Source organism: Pteropus vampyrus, unplaced genomic scaffold (assembly GCF_000151845.1).
Source record: "Pteropus vampyrus isolate Shadow unplaced genomic scaffold, Pvam_2.0 Scaffold453, whole genome shotgun sequence".
Classification (NCBI taxonomy): Eukaryota; Metazoa; Chordata; class Mammalia; order Chiroptera; family Pteropodidae; genus Pteropus; species Pteropus vampyrus.
The window spans coordinates 636,181-660,862 of NW_011889234.1; the positions used below are offsets into that span (position 1 = coordinate 636,181).

Genomic DNA, 24,682 nt, shown 5'->3' on the forward strand with positions numbered 1-24,682 from the left:
GTTCCAATGGCCCGTGTAATCACCTGGCAGCACAGGAAATCTCTGTCAGTGATGGAGGTGCAAAAAGTTCCATAGTAACATTTCCATAGCAGATGAGGTGTTGGGCTGTTGGGCTGACTGCTTATTTCTACTGAAATACATCATGTGACTTTTTGGGGAAGCAGTATTTATGACAATATTTTAATAATTTTAGAAATTTTCTGCTCAGCTTAATTTCATGCATAAATTTTCTTGGAAAGAAAAAAATCCCTACAAATCCCTATTTAACCTTGCCAATTCTGATGAAGATACATTATAATGAATCATGGGAATTTCTTTTATGATCTCATGTTCTACATAAAAACAGCTCAGCTACTAAAAGGACTGAGCCAATTCGTATTGGCCAGATTCGAATTCTTCCTGGTTTTAACAAAGTAGAAGCCCTACCGAATGATTTCCTCTAGACTGAAATACATTCAAATGGAATAAAACGTCACATCCAAATTCATTACATTTCCCCGCAGATACCAAAGTACAAAGACACCAGACTAAATTTCTTTTAAATTATTTTATTTTTGTGTAAGCTAAAAGGAAATTTACACACTGAAATCTCAAAAGACCTTGGGCATGCACATTACCCTTGTCAGAGGTTCTTCTACATGTCTCTCTTTTTTCCATAGGAATTTCCCCAAACATTTAAAACCCATAGTTTTTACTGTATGTACAGCCTAAACCATAGCAATCTATGATTATGTAATTTTACACTGTGCAAAATCCTCAAAAAATAGTGGTATGAGAACAAAAAAATCAGTAACAAGTAAATTTCATTGTAAGACATTCATGTAATTTGGTCCTTCTCCAAACCAAACTGATTTAAAACAGACACAATTTCTTTAAACCCCTACAAATCAAGTTCTGACAATGATCCAGACCCTATAACAAAGGAGCAATCAATGAAGTACCTTCAAAAGGTCAAACACCAACACACCAGATTGAGATTAAAAAAATAGCACAAAAATGTTAACAAAAGCCAGATCTGAAACAAACTTACCACACACAAAATTTAAAAAAAAAAAAAAAAAATTTAACAGGGACTTTGGAGCTTACTTATGATAGCAAAAGTAATTGAGATGATATAAAAAATTAATAGGACATTCAATGCAATCTGAAAAGACTGAAGGGGATTTCACAGAGTGGAGATTTGAGTTTTTAATTTTTTTTATTTCAAAAGTTTTGTAAGAAGGACACCACCAGTGTATTTCACAAAGACATAAATGTATATACCCCAGCAACACAAAAAGAATAAATCTTCAAAAATGTTCACCCCCGATTATTTACATTTTTTCTAATATAAATTTAGGACTTCAGTATGTAAATAAATATACATTACTATGTATACCTTTCTAATGCGGCTTACCAACAAATCAGCTGAACTTGAATTTTTTTTTAATTACAGCAGGTATGCTTTTGATGGTAGGAGAGGGATGGAGTGAAGGAAAAGCAATTGAAACTGTCCAGTTTACATCAGTTATCAGTCTGCTTTCTCCTGGGAGCTTGTGGAAGGTGTTAAGGTAGCTGGGAACATCAACACCTTGGCATGCATAAACGTTAAGTCAGGAAGGCTAGCAATCACCTTGATGGCTTCTTCACTCAGGTGCTCTTCTCTTTTCGGTTTCCTATTGACAAATGAAAAAAAGAGAAGTGTGTTAATGTGACTTTGCTGTAGGTAAAATGGGAGAAAATCCACTCTAACCATAGTTAGCAATCTGTGGGGACCTGAGTCTCCTTTTCTCTGCCAGTTCCTGAAACCTCATAATACCGTTGTGTTGTGTGCTTCCTGTGCCAGAAGCCAAATCTCCTATAAAGAAGCATGCCCTATTTATGTATGTTAATTATAGCTAGGCACATATGTACAGATATTCACATGTACACATGTACAGCTCACATCTCCCCAGGCATACTTTTAAAATGTTACTAAGCAGAAATATACTTCAGAAGCCCTAATAACACTCCGCCCAGCTGGATTTCCCCCTGCTCCCTGTGAAACTACCAAAATTACCTCAACATAAAACAAAGTATGTCTGGCACAAGACCTTGTAAGTCATTTTAACCTCAGGCACTCTTCATCCCCATGGGGGAATTCCAGGAGAGAAAACCCTTAGCTCAAAACCCAGTCTCAGCCTCACTGGGACACAGAAAGCTGGTCCAGAAGCAGCAGCATTAGGGCTGGCAGCTGATGTTGAGGATGTACATGGGCAGGAAGGACCTAGAAAGAGGGGAAATCTCCAAATCCTGTGGGTTCTCTAGATGAAGTACGTTTTACTACACTGGCCCTCAGTACTAGAAGTGAGCAGTCTGGTGCCTCGTACATATATGAGGAACGCTTGGTGACCCATGTCTTCCTAGCAGGTGACCCACAAAAAATGCCAACTGAGCTTCAAATATAGCTCAAATTGAGCACGTGATTGTAATTCAACCTTTATTTTTTTTCCAGGGTGTTAAATTATTCAAAGAATAGTTGTAGTCATAAAGATATTAATTTTAGATCAAAGTTCATTTAAAATTGTTAACTCTAAAAAGCCCAATCTCTTTTATGATAAAAGATATCTAGTACTCTGTTAGGTGTGACACAAGTTATTTCATCCATCTAAATATTTTCTTTGTCCTTGGAATGGGAGTGGGAATTCAGAAGGTAAAACAAGAAAAGATAGATTCAGGCTTTATTTTATAAGTCAACATTTCTGTTGTTACTGCTTTTAAAATCAGGCTGAAATCAAAAGATTCTATAAAATTACTGAAAAACCAAACATCAGACTTTTAGGACCCAACATCTTCAATGGAGGGTCAGCTTTAGGCACACTGAAACCATCAGCAGGTCAACCAACAATGAACTCAGTTCTAGGGTTTCTCAGGAGAATGGAAGAGCACTCCAAATTTTTCTGATTAAAATCTTCATTTAATTGCACTTAAATGATGGCGAAATGATGAGGTGGGTATTTGACGGGGAACTGGATATCTGCATCATTCTAAACTAAAACCAGATAGTTCAACTTTTTGGTCTCAAAGTGAAAAACCAAACTATATAATGGAAAAGGTTAGCCTCTCACCAATGGTCAATCTTAGCATCACTAATGATGGGAGTCAACATGCTGTATGTCTTCTGACATGATAAAACACCTATGATGTATTCTAGCCAAAATGGTTTATCTGACTCCATCAAAACTTTAGACATAATTTCTAGTTTACGTGAAATAAGGGGATTAGAGAAACATATTAAATACTACTTGAAGGAAGTAAACAGACAAATCCAGAGGTTGGGACATTCTCCAGGTTAACTGGATTGATCTTTTTAATAAGCTAGTGTTATTAAACTGAAAAACAAAAGGACTGAAGGTAGATATGCTACGTTAAAAGGGACTTAAAAGCCATAACAGCCACGTACAATAGTCCTAGATTGATTACTGGTTTGGACAAAGCAGAAAGGGCATTGTTGGGGAAATCTGAATATAGCTTGGGTATTTGATGAAATGAAAATTTACTGAAATTGAAGATGGAGATCATTGACTGCAAGAGTGGGTTCAATGCACCATGGTCTATAAAATCTCATTTTTGGTTAAAGTAACACACATACATGTCTATTTGCATAAAAAAAGATCTGAAAGAATATGCACTAAGGAGTTATAGTGATCTGAGTGGTAAGAATGTGATACTTGAATTTAAAAAATTTTGTTTACCTGTATCTTCTAACTTTCTATGATATATCTTATGGCTTCTATAATGATAAAAGGTTATTAAAATACTAACAAAATTGCACCTAAATGTACTTCTTCATTTGTGGAGTGCAGTTGGGGTGTGGGAGAATAGAGGAAGAAGCTTCCACTCAAGGAATGGTTGGTAAAGATGATTCTAGGGTTTCTACCAATTGCCTTATTTTAGAGGCATTACTTGAAGGCAATATGAAGCTGTGTTTAAAAATAAAAAAAAGTTTACATAATTGTTTGTGCATTTATCTGTAGTCACTGAGCACTGATATGATCTAGTTTTCCTAAAATATAAGAAGAAAATGCTTGAAGAGAAATTGAAAATAAAAAGTTATATATTATGACCTTTATACAAAGCCACAGGCAGTGACCTAATTTTGATTTATATTCTCTCTAGTTAAGATTTATTCTTTTTGTCAAAGGAATACTATTAATGGTCTAGAAATAAACCCACACATTTCTGGTAAACTGATTTTCAACAAGGGTGACAAGACCATTTCATAGGGGAGAGAACAGTCATTTTAATAAACAGTGCTGGTACAACTGGATATCTACATGCAAAAGAATAAAGTTGGTCCCCTATCTTACATCATATTAAAGAACTCAAAATGGATCAAAGATCTAAATATAAGAGTTGAAACTATAAAACTCTTAGAAGAAAACCTATGTGTAAATTTTTCCGACCTTGAGGTGGGCAATGGTTTCTGAGATATGACATCTAAAGCATGAGCAACAACAGAAAACATATATAAATTGTATATTTCATCAAAATTAAGAAACTTTTGTGTTTTGCAGGACACTATCAAGAAAGTGGAAAAAAACAACTCACACAATGAGAAAATATACTTGCAAACCATATACCTGATAGAGATCCGGAATATGTAAAGTATCCAGAATATGTAAAATTCTTATAATAAAGACAAATTACCCCAAAAAACATTGGTAAAGGACATGAATAGGCATTTCTCTAAAGAGATACAAATGGTTAATAAGCACCTTATAAGATACTCGACATCATTAGCCACCAGAAAAATGCAAATCAAAATGACAGTGAGATATCATTTCATACTCATTAGGATGGCTATAACCAAAAAGTCAGACAATAACAAGCCTTAGTGAGAATGCAGAGAAACTGAAACTCTTATACTTTACTGGTAGAAATGTAAAATGGAGCCACCACTTTGGAAAACAGTTTGGCAACTCCTCAAACAGTTAAACAGAGTTACCATGTGACCCAGCAGTTCCATTCCCAAGAAAACTGAAAACATCTGTCCACACAAAAACTTGTACATGAATGCAGTCAGAAAGTGAAAACAATCCAAATGTCCAGTAACTGATTAATGGATAACAAAATGTGGTATATCCATAAAATGGGATACTATGCAGCCACAAAAAAGAATGAAAAGTACTGATACGTGCAATGACATGGTTGAACTTGAAAACATCATGCTAAGTGAAAGAAGCGAGACCCAAAAGGCCATATACTGTATGATTCCACTTACATGAAATAACCAGAATAAGCAAATCTACAGAGACAGAAAGCAGACTAGTGCTTGCCAGGAGCTGAGGAAAATGGCAGATAGACAATGACTGGCTAATGGGTATGGGGCTTCTTTTTGAGGTGATAAAAATGTTCTGTAATTAGACAATGGTGATGGCTGTGCAACCTTGTGAATATACTAAAAATAACTAAATTATACACTTGAGAAGTGTGAATTTTATGGTATGTGAATTATATCTCAATTAAAAAGTAAAAAAAAAGATGTATCCTTTTTGACTAGTTCTTTGGGCATGTATAAACTTAAGTTAGAGGTCTGTGGCTACTAACTAGCTGGTCATCCACTGATTAAAATTAGGAAGTAATTTTTCTCTATACTAGAAAAGGTAAGCAAGAAGATGAAAGTATTTTAAAGCTAAAAGCTTGCATGTCTTTAAAGAGTAAGTCACTTTCATAACCTATGTATTGAAAGAGAAGAGCGCATGTACTTTCTCTTAGACATGAAAGGCACTTGACTTGTGAATATTTGCACTTCTCACCATTTTCAAACAATTCCTCAAAACATAAAATACAAAGCTGGCAACTTACTTTCCTTTCAATTTATTGGTTTTAAATAAGAAGCTGAACAGATAGTAGAGAGTTAATTCAACGCAGCTACAACACTGGCCCTATAATATATGTTATAGCTTTAGTTCATTCCATAATAGTATAAACTAAGGGAAAAAATGAAAATAACTTATTAAAGTGATAGGAGTTAGAAAAGTTCCTAGTGTACAGCGTGTTTCAAGGATGAGTTAAAAAGTTAGGAGAGCAAGTTAACAACGTGGTTTAGAGCTCCTCCTAATGGCCCAAAGAAGGAATTCGCATCCTCGAGATTTCCAAAACTAGTTCAGTGACACTGAAGAGGAAAAAATACAGGATTGTCCTTAGATAAGACTGTCTGGAAACAGTAGGGCAAAGCCCAGACAATAGGAGCATTGGCGTTTCTGTTGTTTTTAAAGCTAAATGTACACTAATTTTGGCTAATATGTATATAAAAAAATAGATGAGAAATTTGTATGAGAAGAATTACAATTTGAAAATATAATTTATTTGGTAAGAGAAAAAATTAGAAAGTAAGCAAAACATCCATAATGGTTTCATTTACAAGTAGGTTCACTTAATAGTAGGCTTTAAGAGTGCCAGGTAGTGTTAGTACAAAGAAATAGGGGTAATGAGAACAATGGTGGGAATCTGCGGACAAACGAGAATGTGCATGCTACAAATCCATTCCAGGGAAAAGTTAAAGGTATCCAAAATTATAAAACAAATAATAATAGCTTTTCACAATTATAAGTATTAATAGTATTAATAATACAAATTATTTATTAATAATAAATATATGTTGAATGAACAGATACTTAAGTATACATACATTTTAAAAGGCAATGTGATAAATTCAAGCCAAAGTTTTAAGACAGGTGAGCATTTATTACTTTCAAGAAAAAAAACCTTTTTAAATGAATGTTTTTCTACAGAATAACTGATTTAAAAGATTAATCTGAATTTGACAAGTAAGTTGAATGTTTTTATTCAGGAGAAAGAGCTAAAATACTTCTGCCAAAATGGGCAATTAACAGGTAACTATTTCCATTTTCAAATGCTGATGTTTCACGGATTTGGGACAGCAGAGCTGGTATGCCAATCAACCAATACTTGCTCTTGCAGCAGTGATTTATTGGCTCCATTTAACGATTAGCTGCTTCTTAGAAACTGGTTTATTCTTATGGCTAACATGTCAAAGCAACGGCTTATTCAAGTGCTTAATTATGTAAAACTAAAGGTTTCCTGATACCAAACACAAGGCCCAAGTGACATTCCTTGTATCTGGTTCTGACACTGGGAATAACTGCTTTTCTAAAGTCCTGAAGGGGATCCTAGAAACCTTGGTAAAGCAATCAGAGGTGCTACGCATCAGGAAAAATTCAGATAATGAAATAGTGGCTACCCCTTGCTCTACCTTAGTCTGGAAATGAAAAGATTAGCACAAGTGACTCAGGGAGTGTGATACTGGATTCTCGAAGATGGTCTTCTCAGTAGGTTATGAAAAAGAAAAGGCGGGGGGTGGGGGGAGTAGTTCTATAGTGGCTTTATGATCTCAATACTTAATTAGAATTTTTCTCTACAAAGTTAGGGGGGGGGGGGGGGGGGGGGGGTGAACCATATCTGTTAGCCCCTTCTAGTCTCATGAAATAGCCCTGTTCTAATAAAGTTCATAAGTAAACATAACTTGATACTATTTTGGAATTAGACATCTATTGGTTTTTATAAATATCAAGTGAATTTTAATACAATACACTGAAATACTGCCATCTTATGTGTTTTACCATCTGGGCTGTTTTAACAGAGAATTCAAAATTAGGGTGTAACTAGCTGTTTACCTGGTAGATGTGCTTGTCTTCTCTACTGTGGACATGAGTCTTGCAAATGCATCAGTCACTTTGAGGCCTGAAGTGGAGATTTCCAGTTTAGAAGTTGTTAACTCATACAACTCTGGATCCACACCTTGTAGTATAAAATGACAGTCAGTGATGGCAAGCTGTAATAGGTCACTCAATAGCCACAATCCAAGATGCAAAAGGCAATTATTCTGTAAACATCTGAGTCTTTTATAAACATATCTGTAGTACACTGTACTATTGCGTTTATTTTTTAAATTATAAGTTCCATTTTTCAGAATTATTAAGTAGGAAAATACTTTTAAAATTCCACTTTGATATAAATATAGCCCTTATCTAACATAATACCATCCACGTACTTCTAAAAATTCTATCTGCTATAGAAAATTCCCTCACTTTTGGATTAGTTTACACTATGAAACAATATTTTATAAAGAGAATACACTGATTTGTCATACAATAGTACACCTCAAATTTTAAATGGACTGATTCTCATTTTTTGAACTTTCCTCTCCTACCTCCCTTGCCATTTTTCTCCATTATTTTCTTTCACATCAAAAGGCTTGGAAGCTAATATAATGTTTCAAATGTAATTTGGTTAGTTTAAATATTCTGACCATCTGAGGACATATTACTCAAAGCATCAAATTATTACTAAAGATAAATTATATATTAAATTGTTCTTTCTTTAGGTAAGAAGTGGGGAGGGTATAATATTCTCAGAAAAAGTGAAAAAAAAAAAAGAACTACTTTTAGACAAAATAAAAACTGTCTCAAGGGTTAATTATATTTCCATAGTTTCATATCTAAATGCAGTAGCTAAAAGTTCAAATATCTTGTTAGAAGAATTCAAAGTGAAGCTATGTTAGAGGATTAGACTTACTGTAAAAGTCTATAAAATCCTCCCCTTATCTAACTTCACTAAAATATACATAAATACTTTTGTATTTCCTCTGACTGGAGATTTATATTAAATATGACTATGAAAACACTGAAAAGAACAATTAAATATTTCAACTCAAGCTAAACTTTGGGTAATGAAGATAACCGGATAAAAAACCCTTTTAATCCTACACTCTCCTTGGTCCCAGCAAATTAGATGAAAAGTTCAGCAGTTTCAGGGTATGACAGAAAAGCAGGCTTTAAGGAAGAATGTCTTATAGCTTCATCAATCTTTTCTTATTATTTCTAAAAAAGCCCTGATGATCAGCTGATAAAATTACATATAAATGTAGATATTGATATTTACAAGTTTCCCTGTTTCGAAATATTTCAAGGTTAAGAAAAAAGTCAGGAATTGCCTTCTATTAACCAACTTTGTAGATAGATGGCTAGCATATGTAAACATTGATCTCAGATGTTTACAGAAATCAAGCAAAAGCGGCTTCCACAGTTACTGTGTACAAGGGAGGAAGGCTATAGAAAATGTTGACTCTCCCAAGTTCTTAATATTTCATTAAGGTACAGTTTCAAAATATATTTAAAAGGCAAGGCCTTTTCTTTGTATTTCTATAATAATTATATAGTTTTCAATTAAAATGTAAAAAGTTATAGATGCCTGTAAAAGGACCAAATGAACCCAAAGTATCTCCTTTCTCCACTGTGAAAAGTTAGAATCCAAGTAACCACAAATTTTAGTAGCTGTCTAATGCATAATGCAGAATAAACAACTACATTCTAACTGGCAACAGGAAAGTACTAATAAAAATTTCGCTGGGTTTGTAAAATACTGGCCATTTGGCTGTCAGAGTAAAGTGGGAGATTAAAAAAAGGGAACAAAAAAAATCAACCTCCCACAGCCCCAAACACTATCATTAAAAAAAATAATAAATAATAAAAAATAGTACTATGGCTATATTTTTCAAAAACAAGATAGCTACCTACTTTATACTAATCATTAAGAGAGTAATTTTTTTAATGAAGTTCTTCTTAACAACCTTAATGAGGCACAGTATAGTTATGTAACTAAAGCTAGCCAACCAAGTTCTATGCCAACCTCCTAAGTCTCATACACAAAATAATTAAATAACCGCAAGCTAAGACAAAGTGACTTTCCCAGAAACAAGTCAGAAAAAGTGCAAGCAAGTGGTGAAATGGAATACTAAGGAAGGTATTGATACCTGTAGCTTGATGGTAAGTTTTAATAAAACCCAATAGCAATAAAAAAAAGCCAAAGCAACTTTATAGTAATCAAATTTATACAGCAGCTAGAGCATTTTAATGAAAATACAGAACAAAAATATTTAAAAGTTTCCAAAGTAATGAGGACCGCATTTGACCATGCTAATTTCACTTCCATTACAGCTCTAAGCTTCTGAAACCGCTTGCTCTTCTTCTAGGAGCTGTGTATACTGAGCCTGGTTATCAGGCCATTTCTGTACTTCTTTATATGGTCAGATTATTTGTGCTCCTATGGATAATTTTTAACTGAGTTTGAAATGTAACCAAAAATTAAATTTAAACCAGGTTTTAGGCATCCAAAAATAGTGACCTCATTTAAATTATAATATAGTTCATGATAAAACAAAGCTGAGAGCAAATTAAAAATGAGAACTTGGTAATTCATTCTTGGGAATACAGTAATAAGGAAATAGATATACAAGCTTCTCCCCCCGCCCCCATTAAGTATTAAAAACAACTAATTAGCTCACCCAGGTCATTCTATAGCTCAAATGTATTTAGAAGTAATTTAAGTAAATAGTGAAATATCATTTTGAAGTCAAAACCAGACACAGATTGGTTTTTCACATGCTTGCAAACTTTTGGAAACAATCGACATGATAACCAGGGACTTAGATTTGAGGAACCCAGTTCTTCTACCTAATGGTCTTGGAACTTCCTTATAGCAGGATTGGATTTCCATAAGCAGACCTTGCAGAAAGGCATCCTCGACCCAGGTTCACTCTTAGCTGATTCTTTTACTCTCCCCCATTTCCCATTATGGTGCCTAAGCTGCTGGAAGTGGGTAGCAGGGTTATCTAGTTGAATAGAACAAACTCAGCAAATTCTCAGGAACCAGGCTGGCTGTGTAACTGACCACTAGTGGGGACAGAGAGGAATCCTCACTAAGCGTTCTGGGCATCAGCATCTATATAGCACCCAACGGCTGCCTGGTGATCAGTGGGCATGATTACCTAATCACAAATTGGGATGACAGAGACTCATTAAAATCATTTAAAATAAAATGTAAACATAAAAATGCCATTATATTTTAATCTTTTATTCAGTTAGCAAATAACAAAGTACATTAGTTCTTTGGTCAATGAACTGAACTGTTGCAGGGCTAAACATTAATTTAACAGGCACTCCAGTAAGGTTTAATTTCTAACTTTTAGTATCTCATAGTAATTATTTTCTGCTATTCACTTTTGTAACTTTTTCTTTTTCTCCATGGAAAACTGTAACAGTATACTTTCTATTTAAGAGCTACATAAAAACAGTTATAGTTCTATGTGGGACTATATAACTAAGTGCTAGACTCCAATAGTTTGGGGCCTAATTATACATTTAGCAACACTAATAAACAACTAATTGAATGTTAGAATTTGTAAAAGTTCTATTATAACAGGCACTATAATGTAAAGCCATCTTTGTGTACTAAAATATTCTTATCTCTAAACTTATATTTTTAAAATGACTTTAAAGAATATGCTTTAAAAAATAAGCATATAAAACATCACATTTTTCATTTACAAGAAAAAAACCCCCTCCCTTTAAAGGTCTAAGGACATTAGGGCTATTTTATACCTAGAGACTACTTTCAGCTCTGAATATTACACTCTGAGAAAGCTTTCCTTAAAATACATTTCACATAAGTCATTTGCTATAGTCAGCTACTAGAAAACAATGATAGATGAAAAAAAAGTATTAGAAAGACATCATAGAGAATACAATCTACTTGTTTCCTTGTTTATAGGAAAGTCAAGTGATGTGGTCATGCTTTTAGTAAATAAACTAGAATTGTGGTTTTAACACTCTGCTGACCTGGGATTGTGGTGCTGCTGCTAGAGCTACTGTCATCCACGGGCCCAAAGAAATCAAGGTTCAGAAGAGTGGAACCTCCACTAGCTTGAAATTCAGTGACCGTGTTGATAGGCAGCCACACAGAAGGTAAGCCAAGGGAGGAGGGGTTATGTGTAAAAAGGGGTAAGACACACACTTGAACATGCAGGTTATAATTAGTAGTCATTACACATTTTTAAATCAACATTAAAACAATGTGTACAGTATTAGTTTTTCATTACTAAGGACATTTCTGAAGTAACAATTTAATTCAATGTACATTTTCTCATGTACAACGTAAGTAATTGAACACTTAGTAAGGTTTTAGTTAGGAGTTCAGTTCTTTCCATCAAAACTCGAAGCCATACCAGAAAGACCAAAGGGAAAATATATCCGTTAAAGGGAAACAATACTTTAATCTCAACCCAACATTAAATCACTGTACATGCCCAAATCAATATTTCATGTTAGTAATGTTGGTTTCTAGTTAATGATCTTTTAAAAGCGACAAAGCTGTCAGTTTTAGGACACGCACCAATACATTAACTTATTTTAAAATGAAACATAATAAGGAATGTCATAACTACCCTACCCTGATGTGTAACCTCAAGCTGTACTGTTCCCCTTTAACTCTGAAACAGTAATCAGAAATAATATACATTTTTAAAGAAGTTGTTTGTTAATAAAAAGCACGATGATTTGACTAAATAAGACACCAGACAACAGCAAAAGGTGCATCCAGGCTTTCCTTCAGCACTGTTATTCAATTGGATGCTTTTCACATATCTTAGGATCCCCACTCTAAGGCAAAACTGAGAATGACAGGTGTTTTAGGCAATAGCTCAAACAACTGATGAAGTATGAGGAGTTAAGAGTAATTTTATCTTAAGAGTCCAATTAAAACTGTGGTGTCAACGCATTGAAAAGACAGCTTTTTGTGTGATTTTAAAGACCCCACATTACTGGAATAAGTTATCCCCTTTTCAGGAATTTCTCTTAAAGCCTCTAGTGAAACTAATTACTTCTGGAACTACTTCCTAGTATTTTGAGATAAGTTTTAGAAAAAGATCATGAAAACCATTCATTTCCATTTGCATATAAGTGCTTTACAAAACATTATTAAATCTGAAAACTACTTTAAGTCAATAAATATGGATCTATTTGCACACTGTTTTTGGTTAAATAATTGTGCTTTGTGGTTTAAAGCAGCCTCTAGCCACAAAACTTTGCATCCAAGAAAACTCTATAAATTAAAACTACAGAAACAAATTTCAAGTAAATTGTTTCTACCTAAAATATCATTTAAACACCTTAGATATTTGTAAAAAATAAAGCAGCTTGTTTTTGGCTTTAACTAAAATTTTACCTAGCTACTACTACCTATATTGAACATTAATACTATTAATAATAGTAATGGCTGGCTTCTTGAGCAATTACTATTTGGAAAGAAAGCCTGAATTTCCAAAGATAAGAATAAGAAGTTATATTGAAACAAAAAAGGAAATCAGCAGAGAGAAGTCTGTCTGAACTTTGTAGCTTTCTTAACTCTAGCTCTGGTGCTAGAGGCTCTACGGAGAGACGTACCATCTAAAGGGTTAGTAAGGCCACTGCTACTCCAGTCAAACTGGACGGGTGGTAGAGACTCCTAGAGTTGAAAATCAAAAAATCAGAATTAATCAGTACAGGTTGTAGCAACATAAAGAATCCTTAAAAATATATATTATAGCAAAATAATTGGGCAATAAAATATCTAAAGACAAAATTGGGATAATTTGCAATTTCAGAAGGTTATCTGCAAATATTAACTCAAACTGAAACTGCAAAATTTACAAACGGTACAGACTGTTGACATCACAAAAGTATTTGAGAAATAGAATTATCTTCACATTTTCAAGTATAAATTTATGGACTGATTCTATGTCAAGATTTCAGTCTATTCTCAAATCATGATTTAAACTATTGGCTTGAGTACACTAAAAACATTAAAATATTTAAAAAATCACTGACTTTTTTTTTTTAACTAGTGTAGTTATTTTAAATGATTAGCCACTTAAAATTTCTTGATAGATAGTATAATTAAATAGAGAAGGTACCATACTAAAACTGTGGAGATCTGGGTTGCTCGAGACTGAGTAACTCCTAAGTAACTAGTTGTATGACCATGTATCATTAATTTAATTGGTTTTGTCATATATAAAATGAGAAGCTTCAAAGTCTAAGGTCTCTGGTTCTTTACAATTTTCCAAATTATAAAAGAAATTATGGGTTAGTAAATAGAAACTATGGTAAAAAATATATTTTAAAATTTAATCAATTTCTCTACATTAGAGATTACTTATAATCTGCATCAGAATTTAATTTTTAAAATAATTACACTTTTTAGTGTACTAAAAAGTATACTCAAACTCATTTGACTATTACAGGTTTTAAAATATTGTTAACTGCCAAACACATAAAGACAAAATGAAATACATATAAGTACAAATAAGATGGATGGTAGTACAAAACATTTTTTAAATAAGCATTGCTCTATTTTAAGAATATTCTTGATGAGAAAAAATTCTGGTTTTCAGTTTTCTTTTTTATTTTGGGGTGGTGTTGACAACACTTACTGAAATAATCTATTTCATTAGACTCAATATTAACATGTCTTTTATTGCTTTCCTGTATATATGTATATGCTTTATTATAAGGTAGGTACCATTAAAACTTTGTACTCATTTTTTTTTTCTGTGTAAAGACACTGTTCCTTATAGGAAAGGAGAATGAACTGGTTATTTCTGAAAGTCTAATACCATGATATCATAACAACAATTATTTTGATAACTGGGATACCAGTTACTATAATAAGCATTTAGTTTGTTACTATAATAAGCATTTAGTTTGCCCCAAACAAAGTAAGGCTTGGAAGTTGTGTGTTGCGGGGGAGCGGTATAAGCAAAGCAAAATGCTAACATTAGTGGTTGCTAGCAGTTAGGGATAGTTGTGGGAGTGGGGCAAGGTAGGGTCAGTGGGAAGGGAACTATTAAGGGAATGCTTTGTGGTGATGGAAGAGTTCTGTATCTTGACTGCTGTTGTAGTTACATGCATCTCTCCAAGTGATAAAATGACAGAACTACACACATATATTGTACAAATATCTTACTAATGGTTGTGATATTGTACTATAATTACGTAAGATGTAATCATGAGGGAAACCTATGAAGGGTACAAGGCACATCTTCTGTATTACCTTTGCAGCTACCTGCGAATTTATAATTTTAACAAAAAATTCTAGTGAAAATCTAGTTTATAACCTACTTGAAGACTGATGAACAACATTTAGAAAAGATCTTTAGTTTATCTCCAAAACAAACAAACAAACCAGCAAAGCAAACAACTCTCGGCACTCCGACAGATTCAATTTATATTATTCTACTTCTAGGTCAGTGACATCTTTAGTCATATTCAACACTGACAAAACTCAGGTTTATGTAGTAACAAAATTTCTGGATAAATGGAGCAAAGCTCTTCCATTAACATGTTTAATCTAAATGATGTCAAGTAGCTGGGTGCTTAGAAATATTTCAGTGATTTGCTAGAATTTCACCCTCTCATAATGGTGTATGGCATTTTTAAGACATAGCCAATATTAAAATAATGAGGTGCTAAAACATGAATAAACATTTAGTAGAAGTGAGACATGAAAAACTGGATACCTAAGCAATTATAGGCTAATGGCATTGACCAGGCAACTCAAAGAAAAAGCACTAGAATGAAGCATTTTAAAATAACCTGAAGCAATGTGGTATGAATGATTCCTGTAGAGACAAAAACACTAAGGAAACAGGTCATAAAAAGAGCAAAGAAAAACAAAAAACAAAATAGAGACTTGAGACAGGAAACTTGGGTTATAGTCTTAGCTGATGTATGATTTTGGGTATATCACTTAGCCTTTCCAAATCTGTTTTCTTCTTGTAAAAGGACAGCATAATGGTAGATAATAATTTTTTCTTTCTTCTAACATTCTGATTCACATCAAGGAGCCTAAGAGAGGAAGTTTGCTAGTGGTGACTAGTTGCTAGCCAGAGAGCTGACTCTACTCAGCAGTGAATAAAGTGTGGTTAAAGCAATGATCCTACTAAGAGGGGAATCAATAATGACACCATGGATGACGTGACCTTGAAATTTAGTGGGTAAAGATTTAAAAAAAAAACCCCAAATAACAAAATTACCACTACTGCTTTTATTGATAAGCTGCCTTTTCAGGTAAAAGTAGAAAAAAACACCATTAACAGTTGTTACTAATTTATTAAATTCCTAAACAAGAGATGCAATTGTTACAAGATGAATGAGTACAAACTAATTTGGAAGAAATAATAAAAATTCAATGGGCACCAAAATTGACATAGACAGATCAAAAAGCATGTAGTAAAATGAGAATTACATAACTATGCTAAGTTTGAAAGTCAATGTTTAGGGCTGCCCAAAACAAAAACTTTATGAAAGGAAGGTTTGGTATGTGGTTTTTGAAAAAAACAAATTAGGTATTAAACAGGTCTTTCCTGACACATTTTGTTAAGCTTCTAGCATTAACTGCTATGGCTGTTTCATCTGAAAATTATGACAGCAGGAAGATGTAATAGCATTACTGCATGGCCAAAAAGTAAAGTAAAAATAATACATACATAGCATGGCAAAGAATAGTGGCAAGAAATATTGCTTTCTATAAAAGAGAATTTTTAAAATGCATTTCATATGTTTGTTAAATATTTTGATCTGAATCACAAGTGTGGAGCCAAGCAAAGATCATACAATTTAGCAATGGAGGTCAGGCATCTCAGCACAAAATTCTAATATGCATGCTGAAATCTGCAATTTTACTGTGTGTGTGTATGGTAGAATAAAGACTTATAAAGGCTCATGTCAATTCAGAAATAAGTTTGAACAACTTCCATTAGGAAATATTACTTTCATTGGTTCCTAGAAAAGCCTAAAAAGTAAAAGTCATGAGGATCACAAACTACAATAAAGTACAAAATAAACCTGTTAATGCAATATTTATATGTGTACTTTTTAAAAAGAGAAATGTGTGCATTAACAGAATAAAAGGATGTACTTGATTAATCATAAAATTAGCAAGAGACCAAGTTCTGTCTTCTAACAAAAAAGTTAGATATGCTTAAATGGTGTTGCAATTTCTATACTTGCCTATAAACAGGGAGACAGTAATACTTTGATTACAAGTACATAGGAGTGTATGTGTGTGTACAGAGATGGCAGTAGCTGAATACATACAATGGAGCTGCAACTCACTTCCATTAAATTAACACACATTAATTTCCATTGTCTTCCATTAAATTAACACACATATTTTTATTAGGTCATCTAGACTTTTAGTCAAGTCTATAATTCAATTATATAATAAAGATGCTAAGTATGAGGTATGACTAGAATGAAATACAAAAGATCAACCAAATCAGTGAGGGGCAAAATGACCAGTGACAGTTAATTCTGATAAAATAAGCAATAGTTTATGGAGCTTTAACAGATGGAAATGGTTGGATGGAGAAGAAAAGGGAAAGGAGGCAATCAAAACTAGCAACAAATGGCCTCATTTCGGTAAATGAACCAGGTAGTTATACTCAAGTAACTCTCCTAATATCTAGCATTGTAGAAATAAGAATGCTGATTAAGGCAGAAGTGGGAATGTGCTGTGGGAGAAGTAATTTTGGAATCTCCATAGCAGGACAGGCCTGGGAGAGCAGTTCATAGCAAGAGGACAATGAAAGAAGGATAACTAAAGACAGATTATACCTACTGAAACATTTTGCCCAAGTCACCTTGCCCGATGCCCAAACATCAATAAAGCCAGGCATTTTAGCATTGGGTCTCTTTGCTCACGAATTCAGTGCCAATAGTAAACTGGCTTCAAAGGGGTGTTTGAGCTGTGTCAAGTAATAAACCACAGTGGAACACAGCAGTAATATCAGATGTTTTTAGAAACACACCCGAAAGGGCAGGACCTTGCTTTATATCATTATTTTCTAAAGTATGTTCTTCAAAACACTAGTGACATGAGTCTTATAGCTCTCTCCTCCTCCAGTCTCTGCAGAAAAGGGTCCCATAGCTAAGTAAATTTGAGACATTAATTAAAGTGAAATAGGGTAATTCACTACAAGATTCTTCAGAGTCCTTAATGTGTGTTGTGAATCTCCAACGGTGGTTGTAGGGTACAGTATGAAGTACTTCCCAAACTTACTTTACCCTGGAACCTTTCTTTAGTGGAGCATCTCTGGGGATTAGTATTCAATGGAACACATATTCTGGGAAAGGCTGTCCAAACATACATTTTTGTGTTAGATGTAAATGAAGATGATATTGTGTAAGATATAACTGAAGGTTAAGAAGTGACAAACATAGTTAAGAATAAGTTTTAGAAATGGTAATGTCCTCTTTAAAACATTCTGCCAGATAAAAAGTGAGAGGGAAGCTTTGATATTAAACATATTAGACTGAAATAAAATTTGTGCTTAAATGTGCTAAGATAAAGAATAAGAAAAGAGAGCTTCCTTTTGTTCTTAATCCATAGAATGTTTTGTTAAATGTCACATCATTTTCAACTTAAATAACATTTTTATTCGAACTCCCCGAAACACTAGTTTTTGGTGTAATAAACATGCCTAAGTTTTATTACTTTATAAAATTTTGCAGGACTCAGGAAAAACACACAATAGCAGACTTGAAGAGGTGGCATATAAACAGTATTTCCCATTTTTTTGGAAATCCAGCACTTACCAGATTTGTGTGTCAGTAATTATGATCATACAATGTTCAAGCTGCAAGGGATTTTTAGAGATGCTTGCTTCAAAGTCTTCATTTTATAGGTAAAGAGACTAAGGCTTAGATAAGTTTAAAGGACTTACCCATAACCAGCCAGTTCTCAAATTGTGTTTCTTTTTTTGGAAATTAAAGATAATTTGTTCATTGTATTCCAAGGGATGTTACTAAGAAATTGAATCACATCCATCATGAAATCACATTTTAAAAATTATTTTAAAAATTATAAGTTATATATTAAGAGAAACAGCGTGTGGGGACATATTGATATCTACGCATGAACATATCTATACAAATACTAATATATTTACCTGGAATTGGTCAGATGTACATGTGTTCATTTCTGGTGACATGGTAGTTGTCTGACCGATAGAAGCAATTTTTTCTGCAGCAGAAAGTGGTTTCAATGGTTCCTTTGTGGGTTCTAACATACCCTGAAAAAGATATATTAGCCATTAATTTTTTTTTGGAGGGGGTATCAACCCATAAACTTTACAAGAACTTTAATCTTGCAGAAAGGAAAAAACAGGTCATCTGTAAAATATTAAAGACAAAAAAAAAAAAGAAAAAAAACCAACCCTAAACTATTCTTAATTTTGTTTAGAGAAAATCTTATAGCACTATAATGGAAAATGTTTCACAGTATCACCTTTGCAACCCAAATTTTTTGAATTAAGACCTTATATTTTAAATCACTGTCACACAAAAGCAAAAGCATAAGTTGGAATGGCAGGGATGGGGAGAATGAGGAAGAGGTGAGCACAGCAGTATATTGTATCCAAGCCCTAAGAATCCAACGTTTTTATGTTTCAGATATTGAAACTGCAGGAAAGGGCACTCTTCCTACACGTTACACTATAGTGGTGCTTGGAGAAGTGAGGGCTGATTTTAAAACACACCACATAATGTGATGATGTCTACATGCTTCAATGTGAACTTAGTGTTTGATCCACTAGCTCCACTAAAGGATGGGAGCCTTAATACTTAGTTCTTTGAAATGGTGAAGCAAAAAGATAGCCATTTCAGAGGGAAAACATCTTACATATTCCATTAGCTATGTTATCAATCTAATACACTTTTTGAGTAAGAAAGGAAGACAGTCAGGATGGGTATAGAAACAAACAAGGAAAAAAAATCAGCATTTTGCATCAACACTCTACCAAACCCTAATATTAATGGGTAATAATCCAGGTTAATGGCCTGAAAAAAAAGACAAGCTTTTACACATTTGAAAATTATACTTGATAAGCTCTTGAATATTTACCAACTAGACTTAATAAAAGTCTCCCTTTATGAGGGTATAAAAAAAAAAAAATCAAAGCTGCTAAATTAATACTAGAATCCGTAAATTTCTAAAAAGCAAGTTTTCAGGAGAATCTCCGCTCCCCTTTCCAAATAGGGCTTAAGCAAAAGCAATTTACAGAGTCAATTCTTAACAATGGTGTATGTGAAAGGCTTTAATCTAGCAGTTTGAAAAAGAAAAATAAATCCATGGTCTAATTCAGTACCATATACAGGCTTTCTAGTGTGCTCTTAAGCAAGGAGACAAGGCACGTGGCAATTACTAGTCTTAGCCATTCTAATGTGAACCATCATTTAAACCAGTGGTTCTCAAAGTATTCCCCAACCAGTAGTTTCTGCATCACCTGGGAACTTGTCAGATGTGCAAATTCTCAAGCCCCACTCCAGACCTACTGAATAAGAACTCTGGGGGTGGTGCCCAGCATTCTGCATTTTTAAAGTCTTCCAGCAACTCTGAAGCACAAAGTCCAAGGACTAGTGACTTAAATGATCATTTCTGGTACTATTCCTCCGGATGAGATCAAAAGATAGTTAACATCTCTTATGTGCAAAGTACCACAGGAAAAATTCAGGTATAATTAAAATTTTCATTAGATATGAAGGAGTAAGTTTCTAAATGTAAGGCATCATTAAAATGGATGAGAAAATAATGCATTCACTAAATCAACTTAGGTATTAAAAGGTTATAAAAATGGTAAAATCATTACCAATACTTTAATTAAAGTAGCAAAATAAAGCATAAATATTAGTCTCTAACTCCTTTTAAAAATTCAAGAACTGGCTAATGTGCTAATCCTACACATAAGCATTAAGTAGGTTACTAATGAATGAAAGCTCCTACAAATTTAATTCATACTTCCTATTTAGAATGTGACAATAATACCAACCACCTCTATAATACTACTCCTTGAGAAAAAAAAAAATACAAATAACCAAAAAGAAATGTTACATTAAAGAAATGTTCTGGATTACATTTACCCACAACAGAAAACAATGTAGGGATAATCAGGTGTTTTGAAAATACAAGATAACCATTTGCAAAGGAATAGAAACTGATAAGAAGCTCAAGCACAGAAAACAAAACTACAATAACAAAAAGCAAAATGGTCCAATACAGTATCAATAATTAGAGATTATTCATGGAAAAAGTTTGTAGATTTAAAAAAGGTCAAATTCCACAGCAAATTCATTTTCACATGCACATAAAGGTCTGTACAATTTAAATTTCATCCCAAGGGTTCCTTGGTTATTTCTCCTTTATTTTCAAGTTATTGGTGAAAAAGTTCAAAAATATTTTTAGTTTAATAGGACATTTATTCACCAATAACTCAGACAAATCCAAAACACAAAGACATCAAACTTTAGAATGTGACTGAATCTTGATAAGGAACAGAATGAAAATTCCTCAGTTATTCTGGACTACCTGGCATATCTGGAAAAAAAAACAAACAAAATTCAACACATGTAAAACATTAATGGAAAAACTAAGAGCCTGTTATGGGTCCTGGTTCATTTTCACTTATTATAATTTGGTATTTCCAAGCTCTTATATACACCCACAGTCTCAATACTGCATTATTTAACTTGATCAAAACTAAATTAAACCAAATGTTATCTAAGCCTTCAAATACTTCAGCTTCTTTTTAAAAACAAATTTAGAAAAAGGAAGGAAAACAACAACAAAAAACAGAGACTGACCTCCAGTGGTGCATTTTACAAAGTTCTGAGTACTAATATTACTAGGATAAAAATAATTTTCAATCTAAAAATAGTTTGTAACTAATGGAATATAGAAAAAAATATCCTCAGATCGACTTGAAGAGATTTATGAGACCAAAAAGGGTATTATATTTATTCCTTTAATGTTCCCATAGTAAATGCCCCTTAAAATAAAATTCCATACCATGTTATGTACAATGATCTTACAGAATAAATGCAGCAATGATAAATACACACAGAGACATTTTTGTACTTACCAACCCTGCTGCATACATGGGCACTATAACAGGTTGCTTCTTATTGCCCGTAAAGAGCTACACGAATGAGAGAGAGAGAACGTATATTTAGAGAATGATCTGTCATACAATGAAATACTTTCCAAAACATGCTTGCAATGCTTTGTTACATATACCGTGAATGACATGCCTACATAGAGTATATTTTTGATCTCCTAGTTCAATTCCTTCATTTTATAGTTAAGGAAAAACACTAAAACAACTTTTTCTAAAAATAAGAAATGTTGGAGAAAAATTTAGATAAATGTATGTTTAAAAGTTGGCATATTCAAAATATATGAACATTTATTTACACTAATATTTATTTTTCTGAGGAACTAGCTATCACAGCTTGAACAGAAGTGTTAATGGAATTTAAAAACATCCATAGGTTGATTTAAAAATTTTCCAAGGTACTAACAAACTCACAATGTTTCGGGTGTCTATTCCCAAGGAGCACAAAAGCTTTTTGTTGCTATGGGAGCCACCCCATTGATATTTCAAGCCATGTGCATCGTGGATATCTTGTAGCTCCGTCCACACATTCAGCAGTTCCCTGTAAAGGTTACAATGAAGTCACCAGCAACAGGTTACTCAATAGCTTTAACCATGAATTCTACTTTTAATGTGACTGTGAAATATTATACATTCCACTTAATCTTGAGTCTAACATGATTTTTCTGAATGAAATCTAAATGAAATCAACAGCCAATACTTATAGTCATTAGAAAAGTAACTACGTTAAACTCATTTAAAATAATATGCCAGTGACTTAAAATTTAGATGGTATGTTTTTCTTTTTTAAGTATTAAAACAAAAATATTTAAAAGAAAGAAAGAAATCAACTTAGCATTCTACCTTACTACAGCCATTTAACATTTGTGTTTTCTCCTTGAGTCTCGAGCTATAACAACAGTTGCAATTACAGTGGATATATAATTTTGTGTTTTTTTCAGAATTTAAGCATATTCTCATCTACATATGTATCTTTTTCAATGGCAGTGTAATATTCTATTAAGACTGATGCACCATCATTTATTTAGCCATAATCCTATAGTTTTAAATAAGTTGTTTTTACTGTTCAGCTTCTACTGTTAGTAAGGCAAGAATATCTTCCTGTATTTTATGGTATGTGCTGTTGTTGAGTTGTTATGACTTTAGAATGAATTTCTTGGAGAGAGATTCCTGGGTCTAGAGTATGAACTATTTGTACAACTAGCAATTTTTTTAAAAAAAATGCATCCAAACAGTTTTAAGCTGGCAAAACATAAACCTTTTTGTTCCCTTCTATTCTCGGAAATCACCCCAAAACAAAAATCAGGAAGCAAAAATAATCTCCATCGTCAATGAAATTCAGAGATACTTAAGACCCTTAGCCACAAACACTGAAGTCACAAAGAGAGATGGAGAGACCTGCAGAGGAAGAGAATGCCTCCAGAGAGTAAGGAAATGCAAGAGAAGATCCAGGAATAAGAATAACATTGAAATTAAAATAAGAAAATCAATCTAGACCCTCTAACGTCTAATAATTAATATGAGTTCCAGAAATAAAAGAGACAATGGAGGGACGGGAACGTCAATACAGGAGAATTGCCCAATGCTGAAGAGCAGAAGCCTCCAGATGGAAAGGTCCTACCTGGTGCTCAGTCCAATGAATGGAAAAAAAAAAAATCATGTCAACGTATTTTATCGTTGAGATTTTAAAACACCAGCAACAAAACATCCTACATTATAAATTTAATGTGAGGGTAGAATAAAATAAAACTTTATCTCCTATGTACTTTTTTCTCAGGAGGCTATTAGAGGATGTGCTCCACCAAAATGGGATCTTAGTGAAAGGAATGCCCCAAGACAACACAAGTTTAAGAGGCCTAGATTGAATCCATTCCAGATTGAAAAAGGAAGATGGAGGATCCCAGGAAAAAAAATGGAATGGCCAGCCTGATAGGTTTGCTCACAAACCTATTGGGAAAGACTTTGAAAATAAAAAAAGGAGAGGCAATTTTTAAGTCCAGGAAAAAGCTGAACTGTAAAGAAAATACTACCTAAGCAGTGAATACAACACTATTTACAAGATTATATTAATGAAAATACCAAATAAAATTTAACCGAAAACTATAAGTATATTGGGATGATAAAGGGAGAATAGCAGATGTAAGATCTAAATTCTCATCTATCATACTACGAAGTCAAAAGATACTTGTAAGACTGATTAGAATATTGATTAAGAAATATATATAAAAAAAAGCTCATAAATGGAGAAGCAGGGAGGTTTTTTAAATCATGTCTTTTAGCACAATAAGGTTTTCAAACTTTAACACAGTAATGTTTTAGAACCATAATATTTTAAGATAATCTTATAAATTAAAACAGTTGAAACGAATAAATACACATGCTAACAAGTGTCTACTACTTACCCATTTCCAGCTAAGGCCTCTCTTGTTTGCATTGGCAAGGTGCTTATTTCCAGCAAGTGCTTCAGGGAAGTAACTTCCTCTTCAGTACCAGGGACAAATATGGAAGGAAAGCATGCTTCGAAAATTCGCTCCAGGCGGTTTAATAAAGCTGTCTGTATCAAAACACCCCCCAAAGGTTTATTTTCATTTCTAATTTTAATAATGTCATAATTTTATCATTAACAGACACAAAGACACATATACACACTCTGCCCACTACTGTAAGAGAGAGAGGAAAACTACTACCAGTCAGGTGCAGGAAATACTGAGTAAAAGAAGCATAACTACTCACAGAATAGCTGTTCCAAATGATTAAATAATCATGGTGATATAGTGGTGACAAATAAATGGTACTTTATAAACATTATTTTACTTAATCCATTTTAAAATTCTACAAAGAAGACATTATTAGCCAATTGTAGAGTGAACAAGC

The 24,682-nt window shown here is 33.3% G+C and overlaps 1 protein-coding gene across 4 annotated transcripts in view; it reads right to left on the bottom strand.

The window, feature by feature from the left end:
- Positions 1-532: 532 nt before the first annotated feature.
- Positions 533-24,682, bottom strand: part of AFTPH (aftiphilin) — a 62,959-nt gene continuing 38,809 nt past the window's right edge. The window contains exons 3-10 of one of the 4 annotated variants that reach the window (XM_011381863.2): positions 24,211-24,362; positions 22,223-22,349; positions 21,776-21,832; positions 18,809-18,931; positions 13,263-13,323; positions 11,661-11,744; positions 7,659-7,782; positions 533-1,655 (exon numbers count right to left, since the gene is read on the bottom strand). In XM_011381863.2, coding sequence (XP_011380165.1) covers positions 1,511-1,655; positions 7,659-7,782; positions 11,661-11,744; positions 13,263-13,323; positions 18,809-18,931; positions 21,776-21,832; positions 22,223-22,349; positions 24,211-24,362 — 873 coding nt within the window. In that variant the 3' untranslated portion in view covers positions 533-1,510. Of the gene's footprint in view, positions 1,656-7,658; positions 7,783-11,660; positions 11,745-13,262; positions 13,324-18,808; positions 18,932-19,333; positions 21,232-21,775; positions 21,833-22,222; positions 22,350-24,210; positions 24,363-24,682 lie in introns of those variants that run through there. The other 3 variants (XM_011381861.2, XR_002777533.1, XM_011381862.2) reach the window with 3 other exon arrangements.